Below are 13,538 nucleotides of genomic sequence, written 5' to 3'. Positions count from 1 at the left end.
GGATAATGCGTCTATAGAGTGAAGTTGGCAAACCCTGTTTCGCATACGACGGGTGTCCATTACGCACATAATAAAGTAGGACCGGAAGGGTTGGTCGTAAAACTTCGTAAACACTTGCTGGGTTACATCTAAATTCGGCATTAATTCGAGTCGGTTAGGTTTTAAGTATTTTTTATCACACTTTAGTATTATTGAAACTTCTTTAGGCGCATGAGGGTAAGATTTTTACGGAACGTCACGAAGATATGCAGCGTTTTTGTCGAAGAAAAGGGATAGAGCTATTGAAGCCGATTGAGAGAGTGAATTACTTTATAGAAATTCTATTTTTAATATTAAAATTTCGTAAAGAGAATATATGAAATATTAGTATTTTATATTTTATGCAAAATTATTTATTGAAATCTCAAATGACGAATTGTACATCAAAATGCCACGTGTTTCTATTATAGAAAAAAAATTAAAAATAATTAATTTATTATTTGTATTAATTTTCGACACTTTTAATATTTTAATGACAATTAAATTCCTAACATATCCTTCTTTTTGGGAGGGAGGGCCTCCAACTCGAGGAAATCTAAAGTTTTAGATTTGTATAAATATGAACAAGAGTTAAAAATTAGTTTGCCAAAGAAGTTTCACTTCTGACATGTGTACTTTGTACGCACGCACTTTTTTATCTATTATATTATAATCCGAAGTAACAGCTAGCATTATAACGACCTATGAGATTTGTATTAATTATGACGTTTAGAAACCCGAGACAAGATGGCTGAAAAATATTAATTTCCAGAGTGTTCCATTTTCAAAGTTCAAGCTTTAAAACATTCTGAGCGTTCCAGTAATGCGAGAATGTCAAACAATTGAGAGAAAAGTTTCACCAACTTCTGTTGCAGGTTTGTCAGTACATCAATTAAACTTTGTATTTATCTTTGACATACACATAATGTTACCAACATTTAGCGGAATTATATATTCAATTCTATAGTGTTGAGGCTTTACCAATGTTATGTCATAGCCCGTGGCACTATCAGAAGGCTCGCAACTGCTTTGCCGACCGTTTAAAAATAAGGTCGCTCTTTTCTTGAAAGTCAAATTGGTTTAGTTCCGGTCTAAACTTCAGAGAATAGCTGGTTCCACATTTTTCAGCAAGAATTACCTTCAAATACTTCGTAGAACGACGCCGAGGTGAGAAGGTTAATATAACACGAACGTAGGTTCGATCCCCGGCTGAGCACCAATGGACTTTCTTTCTATGTGCGCATTTAACATTTGCTCGAACGGTGAAGGAAAACATCGTGAGGAAACCGACATGTCTTAGACCCAAAAAGTCGACGACCTGTGTCAGGCACTGGAGGCTGATCATCTACTTGCCTATTAGATTTAAAAATGATCATGAAACAGATTCAGAAATCTGAGGCCAAGACCTAAACAGGTTGTAGCGCCACTGATTTATTTTTTATTTTATTTTTATTACGTTAGGTAGTGATTTATTACTTAAAGGAATAACTATAAAATAGACCTGCTAAATGGTCTAGTAACAGATAATACTCTGCTCGTTAAAGTACAATACTAGTATCAAAAATAATGATTTTATGTCTACTTACTATAAAAAGTCTATATTAGCTGATATCTCGATTGAGTGGGTTACAATAGAGTAACTGGACGCCCGAAGCTTCATAAACTAGGTCATATTTGTGAAGTGACACTTACCACAAGAAAATCGAGTTCGATCTCGCTTTAAGCAAGATATAAAGGGGAACAAACATTTATTGTGACATAGTGTTGCCAAAATATATCGCTTTTCGTACGAAATGTTGCTTTTATCTTTAGTTTGTTTTTCTGATGGGTTGTTTTTTCCGATGCTTTGAACTATAAATCTAGAGGACAAGTTATGTAGGTCAATTTTATATATTACTAGCTGATCCGGCAAACGTCATGTTTATCATTAATAATAAAAAATAGGGGTTGATCGTAGAGGGGTGAAAATTAGGGGTTGTATGTATTTTTTAATGTAGTATCATAAAAGAATTAAAAAAAATCTAAAAATTAAAAAAAAACATTAGGGGTGTACACCCTTAACATTTAGGGGGATGAAAAATAGATGTTGTCCGATTCTCATTTATACCCAATAAGAACACAAAATTTCATGAGAATCGGTCAAGCCGTTTCGGAGGAGTTTAACCACAAACACCGCGACACGAGAATTTTATATATGTATATTAGATATGTTTCGATATTTATAAATTGAGAGAAAAATTATAATGCTTCAGAAGTAATAGCTTGTAAAACTCCTCAATGATGAAACAGAAAATAATACGTTTTACATTTATCCTCGATGCTTACATTCACCAAAATTTAAAGTAATAGTTATTAATAGTGACTATTGTATAACAGTAATTATAGCAACAGGTTTATTTATTTACTATTTTATATTGGTATAAAATAATTAAACAGATTTGCATACTAACAAGACCTTAGATCGAGTACGGATATAATATATAGCAGTAAATAATTTAAAGTTATTCCTTTATTTGTTTTTATAAAGAATAAATCATCTACGGAAGAAATAAATAAACAACACTTAGGCACTACGAAAACTCAGTTAAAATGCAAATGTTAACTTAACTTAACCTAGATAAATAATTCCAAACAATAAGTATCATCCATCCAGTCTTTCGTTTCCTCGAAAGGCCAATTTCAATTCGAGAGTGACTTTTAAGCTTTGCATTTGCATACTAAGGGAACTTTTACTATTCAAAAAGGAATTGAGTAATAAAAAGGAAATTATGAAAAAATCTACTAATTAGTTTGTAATAACGGAATATAAGCCACATGTTTTCGGATAATTGGTAAGGCATAATGTCTGTGTGTGACCTCCAATTTGCGGCTAAATACCACAATGACGTCATACCTTGAATCACGCTACTAAAGTCCTTCCGTTAGCATTTGAATAACATCTAGACCTCAACAACTGGGGCTTTCGGGCCGGGCAGTTGTTAGACATGTCGAGAACATTCCCCGTAGATTAGCGAAACAGTACACCTTCCCTTCCTCCACACCTGCCTTGCGATTCTGTAACTCACTTTTCGAACTCTCACTGCGGTTTTCGCAGCGGCGGTCGCGCTCAAATCAGTCGTGAAGCTGATAAGGAGGGAGCTTGTAGTTTATTGTTTATCAGAATGCCAAATCGTAAAATGACTGCTTCACGACTGATTTGATCGCGACCGCCGCTGCGAAAACCGCAGTGAGAGTTCGAAAACTGAGTTACAGAATCGAAAAGCTGTATCGACTCACAGAGAAGAAATAATTTCTGGTGTTGGAACACATTATCACGAGGGCTAATGATAAAAAGGTCAGCAGAAGACTCAGAAATGTGTACTACTCCACTGACTGTTTATAGGACTTACACACGTACACACTATGGCCGTTTATTTTAATATATAATTATCTTTGGCGTACATTTAATTGTAAGGTTTTATTTAAGCGACTGCAATATTTAAACATAAAAGGGTATGAATTAAGTATGTGTAGTGTGTATAGGTGTAATTTTAAATAAATGTTATGATTATGTTAATATTGATGGACTAAATATTCTTTATTGTAATTTAATTCATATATAAAAATATATATAGAGAATTTTAATTAATTTAATAGAGAATTTACAATATTTTTATCCTACATAGTAATAATAATTAAAAATATAAAACGAAAACCAAATTTCAAAAGCTTGGTCCCTGTGGCGTACCTTTAATGCTGACAGCATTTTCTCTGTGTATTGCGATACTTATTCGTTGAGCGAGGAAAGCTCTGGGGTCACCGGTGCTATCTACCAGGCGCCATCTTAAATCTTTAAGAGAGCCTTTAGACAAGAGACTCCAAAGGGAACAAAATCAAAGTTGGAGAAAAGACTCTTTTAGCTGTTTAATATTTCCCGCCTGCTCTGCAGTGCCAGTTTTTGTGCAGACTTTGATGCTTAGCTTTAACAATGGTTTTTATACAGAAGTTTTTTAAGTTACGTCATACAAAATTGAAGAATAATGTAATTAGAGAAAACTTGTTTCGTATTCCGGAGTCTGATCCAAGGGCTGTCAAGAGATCTTCAATTAAAATTTGCTTTAACATTTCTTGTACTGAAATGTTTTTACTAAGTACAGAATTAGTTATTTAGTTTGAACGCTACCATGATATTTTAATTTTATTTCTCAACTACATGAGCACATAAAATTATAACACAATACAACTTTAAATAAAAATTACGTAATGCAACGGCCCAATCGCTTATCGTGGTTGCCTTCAGTAAACCCGAACTCTCTCGTACCCTCTTGAAAAATCTAAATTTTTCAGAGCTACAATGTCGCTAGTTCCACCCGGAGGCACGGACTCCCCAAGTCCACGTCGCGCCGTCAGCCCATTGTTGGAGTCCCGAAGACCGCACTGTACTCTTGCGTGTGACTACTGCGCAGCTATACTGGAAGATAAGTTCAGGCGTAAGTGATTATATTAATATCGTATGAAACCTCTTTTCTATAGATATATTGAAAATAAAGAACTAAAGTGTCTAGTATAGTATAGTGTCTCTGTTATCTGTCGTCCTAGTATTTGCGATCTATGAAAGTAGGTTAACTTTGTCTTGCTATATTTTTTTATGGCTCTGGCACGGTTTGTGCATTAGCCAGCGTCAAGTATAAGATTTTTATCATTCGTGCTTTTTGCCTTAGAATTTCGACCATGTGTCCTCCATGTACGGTTTTAGGCACTCGTCCGGTACCGCACAACCCTTCCCAAAGGCCGAGAACAAATTTAAATTAAATTAAAACTTGCCCTCGAACCGGGAATCGAACCCGGTACCCCTCACCTAGCTGCCACTTAATAAGACCGCTAGGCTATGAGGCCCCTTTGCTATATTTAAATAAATGTTTTACGTTGTGAAAAATACGTCTTTGCAAAAAGAATTTTATGAACAACTCCGAGAATGTACAACAATTTTGTATGTCACTTACACTTGATATGTGAAAAGTGAAAAATAGTTCCGTCAAAATGTACATTTCAGAACTGTATGAATAGCTTCTACCTTTTATTTAGGAGTTTCGTGTCTTTAATGTACCGTTCATTTAAGCGACGAATTTATTAATCTGATCCCTAAAATACAAATAATATTTTACAAATAACCTAAGTAATCGAAATGCATTATGAGGGACTCTAAGTCCCTAAGAACTAATCATTAGATTTTATGGCCCTCTGAGCCAATAAACCCATTGTGTCGTAGAGTAACAAACCTAGAATCTATTATCTATCTACTATCTACAGAATTGGATGAGTTATACGCTACTAAACCAAAGAGAATGTAACTTTTAGAAAATTTAAACGGTGACATTTCAGTTTATTTGAAAATACATTTCCTAATAATTCCTGTTAATATTAACTATTTTGTTAGTATTGTATTATTAAAAAAAAAAATAGGTATGCCTGCCATATATTTCGTAGAAGCTGTAAGTAGCGTTATGAAACTTTAACTTAAACTTTAGAAATAAATTAACTCCTGAAAATTTAGTAAACTTGTTTCGCTGTACTGTCACTTGATTTGTTACCATTGGAACGTAATTATAAATTATGTTTTAATATAAATAGGTTTGATCACTTCAAAATTTAAAAAATACATGAAACATTTTTCAATTCAGTATAAAGCGGATATTGTATGAATAGAAAAATACAATTTAACTGCACAAGTAGTTCAAACTTAGTTACCTTTTTTATAACTTAATTTGTGTACCCTTTTCTGTTTAGGCGAAAAAAGTTACAGGCGCAGGAAGTAATAGGGTAAATCCAATGTATTGAAAGAAATTTGTTGCGACGCGATTCATATTCAATTGTTTTATTATATGTTATCATAAATATTTTTCTTGTACAGCCTATAAGAACATTTGCTTTTCTAGGTAATGCAGATATGCGCAACAGAGGCACATCACCACTGTCGGTGTCACCAAGACAGTCGCTAACAGGCGAACCACCCTGGACTCTACCAGATGACGACCGCCCCGATTTCTCCGCGCTTAAAGAAAACATTCATAGGATCAATAAGTAAGAAAATTTATCCTCCTAATTCTTTTGTAGAATTAGCCTGTAGTACACTAAATATGACTATGAATAAATTATTCCCAATTATATAGTAAAGTATCGTGAAAAAACGATAAAAAAGAAAGTATGTTTTTGACTAAAAAAATCGAAACCACGATAAGGCATAAATGGTCCCCATACTTGTCTGGAAAGGAATAATTAGACAAAAATACTAAACAATCTAAGATGGGATAATCTAACAAGGGGCAGTATTAAACTAGATTCAGAGGGATTATTATTATAATTACATTGCTTATGTCAATGAAGTGTGGTGACAAATGATGCGATTTTAAACAAATTGGTTCTGTGCTGGAAATGCCTGTGGAAGAAAGCACTCCTGCTTTTAAGGACACTTACTCTTTTCCACTTCAGAATAAAGCTGAATAAGGCCCTGAATGACGAACGAAGTCTTGAGAATGGACTTACTCTCGTAAAGTCGACTTTCAAGACATCGTCATATTGTAAAGAAACGGTTTTATTGTCATATAAAAATGAATAAAATATTTGCACATTTTTCACAATATAAATTCGAATAATCTGTTTGTTTTTAAACGGATCCTATTTAGAGTACTCTTTTAGGGACTGCGAAACCTCGACACGGCTGGATACTTTGTTGACACAAGTTGAACAATATGCAAACAATTTAGAGACACTAGTGGAAGAAAGAACATCAGATTATTTAGAAGAAAAGAGGAAATGTGAGGAGCTACTTTACCAGTTACTACCCAAGTATGTATAACAATTGACATTGGGGTTAAGATTAAGGCTCAAATTTTAGCACTAAGTATGACTCCCGTATGTCAAATCAAATACGCTTTTAGACTTAATAAGAGCGTGGCCACACGATGCGGTAACGGAGCGGTGCGGCGCCGCACCGCTATTACTTCGAGCTATAGGGTGCCACACGGGCGTGTGGCAATATATTTTACCACTCCCTGCCTCGTCTCGCAGGTCACAACTCCGGCGCACTAAAACGTCGTGTGACATGGTATCGTAATTTGTATGTAGGATGACGTTGCGGCACCGCTCCGGCGCTGCACCGCACCCTTGCCGCGTCGTGTGGCCGCGCTCTTAGCGCTTAGTCTTGACTGTGTTCGACTGCGACGTTCATTTGAGTCATTTTTATTTAGGAAGCTTTGCACTACGAATAAAGAATTATTTTTTTTCTAAATTTCGTTCGAATTAGTGAAACATGAAAAATTCATTTAAAAAAACAAAGCCTCACGGTCATTTATTTCGCGCACACCAATCATTATTCAGCATAATTAACCAAAAAAGCTTACTTATTTACCCTAGAAACATCTTACTACATCAGTATGTTAAATTAAAATTTGTGTTGATTGTTGAAAATTTGATGATGAGGTAAATCATCATCCTGGTTATTTTAAAACGTCGGCCTTACAGTTAAAAATATATTAAAAGCTTTTCTGTATACTGTATATTATCCAATAACGAAATATGTTTTATTAGTCCATTTTTCCAATTTCCGTTCGCCTAATCCCTGACATTTGTGAAGCGAGTACGTCAGTTGAGATGATATCTAATTTTGTCGACATAGACGGAGGTCCTAATCCAATGTACAGACCAACTTCGTGTTACAATAAATTGGTTCGCACAGTTTGAAAGCAATTTCCTTTTCATGCAGCTACCATTTAAAATTTCCTTACAATTTAGCGTTTTGGATGTAGAGAATAAGATAAAGACATGGCTTAGGCAGAAGTGGAGCAAATATTATAATACGTAATAAAAATTACAATACATATTTGTTACCTATACATAGTCCAGCTATAAGTTCTCTTACAAATTAAAATGCATTTGTTTAATGAAGTAATGTAATATTGTTAAAATGTATACCTGCGTATTTTTATTAGTCTCAGCAAAAAATAAAAAATATTCTATTCGAAATGGCCACCTTTAGCTTTTATACAGGACTTTAATCTGTTCGGCCACAAATCTATGGATTAACGCACTGTTTCCAAGGGAAATTTCGCCTCTGTTTGCTCCAAAGATTTTTTAAGAGACTCAATGTCGCCGTGTCGTTTAGAGCAGGTTAAAGTGACCACAATTTGAAGAATAAAGGGTTGAGGTCTTGGCTAGATGAGGGCGAGTCTTCAGCTCTTATAAAGTCCGGAAAGTTTGTTTCAAGCCAGGCTTGTGTAGTTCGTGCCTTGTGACCAGATTATACATGGCTTGAGGCAAAAGAGCATACGAACACTAAATTCATTATTAAATAACAAATGAGGTTTTAATGTTATTTGTTAAAGACATTTATTTAATAAAAACAACGCTTGTACTTAATAGCCGCATAGCAGATGCATAGTATAGTGGGTAGTTGTATAAATGAAAAATGAGATACGATGAAAAAATAAAAGTTTAAAAATAATTTTGTTATAACTTAAATATATAGGGGACTCATAGCCTAGCGGTCTTATTAAGTGGCAGGTAGGTGAGGGGTACCGGGAATTTAAAACTTTTTAATTTAATTTAAATTTGTTCTTGGCCTTTGGGAGGGTTGTGCGGTACCGGGCGAGTGCCTAAACCGTACATGGAGGACATGGTCGAATTTCTAAGGCAAAAAGCACGAATTATAAAAATCTCATACTTGACGCTGGCTAATGCACAAACCGTGCCAGAGCCATAAAAAAAAACTTAAATATTAACGTTTCCTAGCATTAGAAAATAAACTTCAATCAAATCGATAACACACAATAACGTATAACGTACAGTATATATCACTTAAGTATATAAATACTTCCTTTTCCTTAAAGTAATGGCTACACGAATAGAGGACGAACGTGAAAAATGGTTTGCTAACTCAGGATAATTCCTTGCGGGCGTATAAACTACACAGGGTCTTTATTTGTTAGTAAAAGGACCCCCTGGAGACCTTTAACAAGAGAAGGAAATGGTAAGTTAGTGTGGCGACAAGAAATCTCGTAGTAAAAACCGTAGGATAAAATCATTGGCTGTTACGTCGTTTTTCTTTTGAGTTCATATAATATTATGGTTTATTAAAAGATGGAGAGTTGTTGCTTATTGACGTTTGAGGTTTAGATAGTTCTTAATGACGTGTGGTCATCAATCTACTCTGCTTAGTAGTGATGCTACTGTGGAGAAAATAGGGTGTACTGTTTCCCCTATCTAAAGGGAGGACTCTCGATCAGTCTTCCCACTGACTGCCGACCCGAAATCCACTGTGACAGCGGCCGGAATAACTCCGTTAGCGAGTTTCAGGGTATGACGTCATCGCAGTGATTTGTAAGCGAAGATTTTAGGTGTCGCTACGCTACTACTAGGTATATGTGTCGGGAAACTTACAGATTACGTAATATATTTTCTTATTCAAGACGCGATTTAAAACTCCACGTTTTTGGAGCTTAAGGCATATCTAAACGCGCGGCTAAAATTACATATATTTTAAACTTTGTTGATGTTATTTCTTTGAAAAACTTAAGTAAATGCGTGGGCCATAAACTTAATTGTAATTATATTTCAAGAGATGAGATTCAAAGACGACCGAATTCAGGGATAAGCCGTATTCAAAACATTCTTTTGTTTAAACATCGCTAAGTCTGGCTTCTATTGTTTTTGCACTGATTACAAAGAAAACATTTTGGTAATCTGTGAAGCCAAATCGTCATAAATTATATGTTGCAAAAACATCAAAATCAAATAGAAGAGGAAAATTTAAATTTTAAACTTATATTAAATTAATTATTATAAATTTATGGCCACGTCGCCAGCGACGTTACCATGGCTACGACTGGCGTCTCTGCGTCGCCAGACTGAGTCGCCACATCGCGTCGCCAATTCATTTCTGTCTCGACTCAAAAATCAAAATCAAAAATAAATTTTAATTAAACGATCAATAAAATAATAATTATTATTTTATGTAATCATTTTAAATCAAACTTTAAAATCATTATTATGTAAAATATTAATAATTAGGAGAGCAGGAGCCTTACTAACAATATCTTTCAGTATCCTGAAAGTAAAGTTAGGTATCCCTAAGTAAAAAACATAATTAAGAGACTATGAAAAAGCAAAAAAGTGCTATAGTGTGCTAATTCGCCAGGTAGCCAGCGTCGCCAGTCGCCGCATGCGGAGCGGTCATCTCTGGCTACGCTGGCTACTTGGCGACGTCGCCAGTCGGTAGCCAAGTGAGTTAGCCTGCATACATCTTAATATGAACTTGTTGGCGACGTCGCTGGCGACTTGGCGTCCCGGTGAGGCAGAGGCCTAAGTGATGGATTTAAACATACGGCAGTCATAGTTCGCGCTAAGTATTCCGTCATACAGTGTTACCGTACATAAATAAGTATAAATTTATTTTAGCGTATTTAATTACGAATTAAATTGTTAGTTGACTCTATCGTTATAAGTACAAATATTGTGCAGGTCAGTTGCGTCACAGCTAATAATGGGTCAACCAGTAATGGCGGAGACGTATGATCAAGTGACAATATACTTCAGCGACATCATTGGCTTCACACAATTATCGGCGGAGTCAACGCCACTTGAAGTTGTGGACCTACTTAACGATCTATATACCAGCTTCGATTCCATAATTGAGAACTTTGACGTCTATAAAGTAAGTTACTTTATATATATGTCACCGTAAAATTGTAAACACCGTTAGATTGTAATCTATCTCGCGAGATTGTGAACTGTCGACAGATTGTGAACCTCAACGCACTGCTTACAATTTAACGTATTATTATTCGGTAGATTGTAATCTATCGAAGTGAAACCGTCAAATTGTGAAACGGATCGCACCTAACGCGCTGATTGGTTGAACGGAATATGCCACGCGCCACCATATTTGTTTGTTAATTCGTTGGGATTATAGAGGTCTCGTAATTTATACAATTTAAACTTATGTCGTATACACAAGTAATGACATTTCTTAGCCTACCTACTTTTGAAAAATATCTCACTTTTCCGTGGTTGAAGAAATCTTAATGTGGGTATTTAAATACAATTCTTTAAGGGATATAAACGTGATTTTTGTACATTAATTAAATTTTTCGACATTTAGAGTGCTTAAACTAAAGACTAAGGGGCATATCTCACGAGATGCGTAACACACCATTCGTGAACTAGTTTATTGTAATTAATATATTGTAGCTTTTTTTAATTTAAGAGATAGAAAAAGTCCCTGGACACAATGGCAGGGTAGTAGAGTATTAATAATAAAAAAAAACTAAAGACTATATGTGGGTAGTCACCAAAAAATTATAATTACTTGGGATGAAATAAAATGGTAATGATATAAAATGGTTTCGTTTCCTTACTTTAGGATGATAAAATATAAACCACATATACTTATAGGTAGAAACAATTGGCGATGCCTACATGGTAGTTTCCGGTCTGCCTATGCGCAATGGCAACAGACATGCAGCAGAAATAGCAAGAATGTCTTTAGCACTCCTGAATGCAGTCAGGGTAAAAACCGTACCACATCGACCAGGCGAAAGATTGCTTTTGAGGATTGGAATGCATACAGGTAAATAGTAAACGTTTTAAAATAAGAACGGCGAAATAAAAACAACCAATGTCTGCGATATTATACATTCATCCCAAAAACTGGTATTTCTTCTAAACAGATTATTACTAGCCTTATATATTATAACCTTAAGACATTGACTATTGTTTTTAAATATATAGATGACATTAAAGTGTCGTTATAAACGAATCGATAATTCATTCCGTGTCTACAGGACCTTGTGTTGCCGGCGTTGTGGGTTTAAAAATGCCAAGATACTGCCTTTTTGGAGACACAGTAAATACTGCATCAAGAATGGAATCTCACGGTGAAGCACTTAAAATCCACGTCAGCCCAAAAACAAAAGAGGTTTTAGATCTATATGATTGCTTTGATTTGGAATGCCGAGGAGAAATCACGATGAAGGTAATGTACATTATGTATCATACATATAATAAAAGCAATAACGTTAAAGGTTTATTATGAACTGTGATTTTCTTTTCAATCAGGGTAAAGGGAAAATGACAACATATTGGTTGCGAGGCGAGAAGCATCAAAATGAAACACAATACGAGCAGACTAACAATGGAGACAATCCCATTATAAATCCGAGTATAACCTTTCAAGCGCCCGACAGTCCCGCGTCCCATTCCCAACATAGTGACAGCCCCAAACGGAATGGGACAAAGGAAACAAAGGATCGCGCCAAAACTGTTGAAATTTTGAATGAAAGAAATCGCATAAAGCACGAAATAGCTTCATTTGTTGCTAAAGATCTTATCAACAACATAGATAATGCCGTACGTGAAATAAAGCTGTCCCAAAGCGCAACTTTTAACACGGCTACAAATAAAATGTGTAATGGAAATGGAAAAGAGATGATAACACCGACGTATGATAAGGAACTCGTAATCAATAAAGGGAAGGTGAGAGATGTTGTGAACAGATTTAATAGCACATCAAGTGGAAATATTTCGAAAACAAAGGAAGATAAATAGACGGTCTAAAAGATACATTAGGGATTCAAGTATTATTAGATATATGATAGTTTTATTGTTATTAATTGTAGTTAAAAATGACGTATTTCTGTGTAAAATTAATAGTAAAGAGCTTCACATCCAGAGAGCGTAGAAACATTTTAAAACATCAAAAATCTATGTTACACGTTTGACCAATAACAATGAGCTCCCACATATATAAACCATATATATGGTATTAAAGTAGTGCAAAGCACCAAATCTAGTCAATATAATTTTAGATATTTCCTTCGTAGGCACTAAAATTTCTAATAGATTACAAATTGTCCGAATCCCATATAACTTATGGTGTTTCAGAAAGCTGCCCTGCGATTCTGTAACTCACTTCACAAACTCACACAGCGGTTTTCGCATCGGCGGTCGCTCTCAAATCAGTCGTGAAGCAGTCATTTTATGATTTGTCATTCTGAAAATGTGGGAGCTTGTACTTTATTGTTTATCAGAATGCCAGAGTGAGTTACAGAATCGCAGGGCTGTAGTGAGATGTGTATTAAAGTAATTGATTATGTATAGATATACTATTGTATTAGACCTGTAGAATTTCTACCAACCTTTGATATTTCTTTACCTCTGTAAATAAGATTTATAACGCCCAAAATGTATATAATGCATGGATATTTCACTGTTGGCAAAATCAATTTATTTGGAAACGGGCGAAAATATCTCATCAAAATCGTATTAATTTTCGTTAGACCTTTTAAATTACTATTTAGCCTAAAACTTTTATATAGGCAAATAGCAATTTTAGACCAGTGCAGATAGCCTTTAAAATAAATAAAAAGTGAAAAAAATCACAGTAGGATGAAACCCATTAGAAAAGGAGGGGAATATGATCAAAATGAAAGGAAAAATAAATTACGGTCGATCTGAGGTCGGGAAGGGGTAGGGGGGGGAGTTTTAAG

At 35.0% G+C, this 13,538-nt stretch overlaps 1 protein-coding gene across 1 annotated transcript in view; it reads left to right on the top strand.

Moving 5' to 3' along the window:
• Window positions 1-12,934, top strand: part of LOC125054230 (atrial natriuretic peptide receptor 2-like) — a 30,941-nt gene extending 18,007 nt beyond the window's left edge. The window contains exons 2-8 of the mRNA XM_047655996.1: window positions 4,345-4,487; window positions 5,934-6,078; window positions 6,694-6,843; window positions 10,513-10,705; window positions 11,446-11,620; window positions 11,835-12,025; window positions 12,109-12,934. Coding sequence (XP_047511952.1) covers window positions 4,352-4,487; window positions 5,934-6,078; window positions 6,694-6,843; window positions 10,513-10,705; window positions 11,446-11,620; window positions 11,835-12,025; window positions 12,109-12,597 — 1,479 coding nt within the window. The 5' untranslated portion in view covers window positions 4,345-4,351 and the 3' untranslated portion in view covers window positions 12,598-12,934. The remainder of the gene's footprint in view (window positions 1-4,344; window positions 4,488-5,933; window positions 6,079-6,693; window positions 6,844-10,512; window positions 10,706-11,445; window positions 11,621-11,834; window positions 12,026-12,108) is intronic.
• Window positions 12,935-13,538: the final 604 nt, after the last annotated feature.

This window comes from Pieris napi, chromosome 11 (assembly GCF_905475465.1).
Source record: "Pieris napi chromosome 11, ilPieNapi1.2, whole genome shotgun sequence".
NCBI classification, from domain to species: Eukaryota; Metazoa; Arthropoda; class Insecta; order Lepidoptera; family Pieridae; genus Pieris; species Pieris napi.
This window is presented reverse-complemented; position numbering and strand designations above follow the sequence as displayed.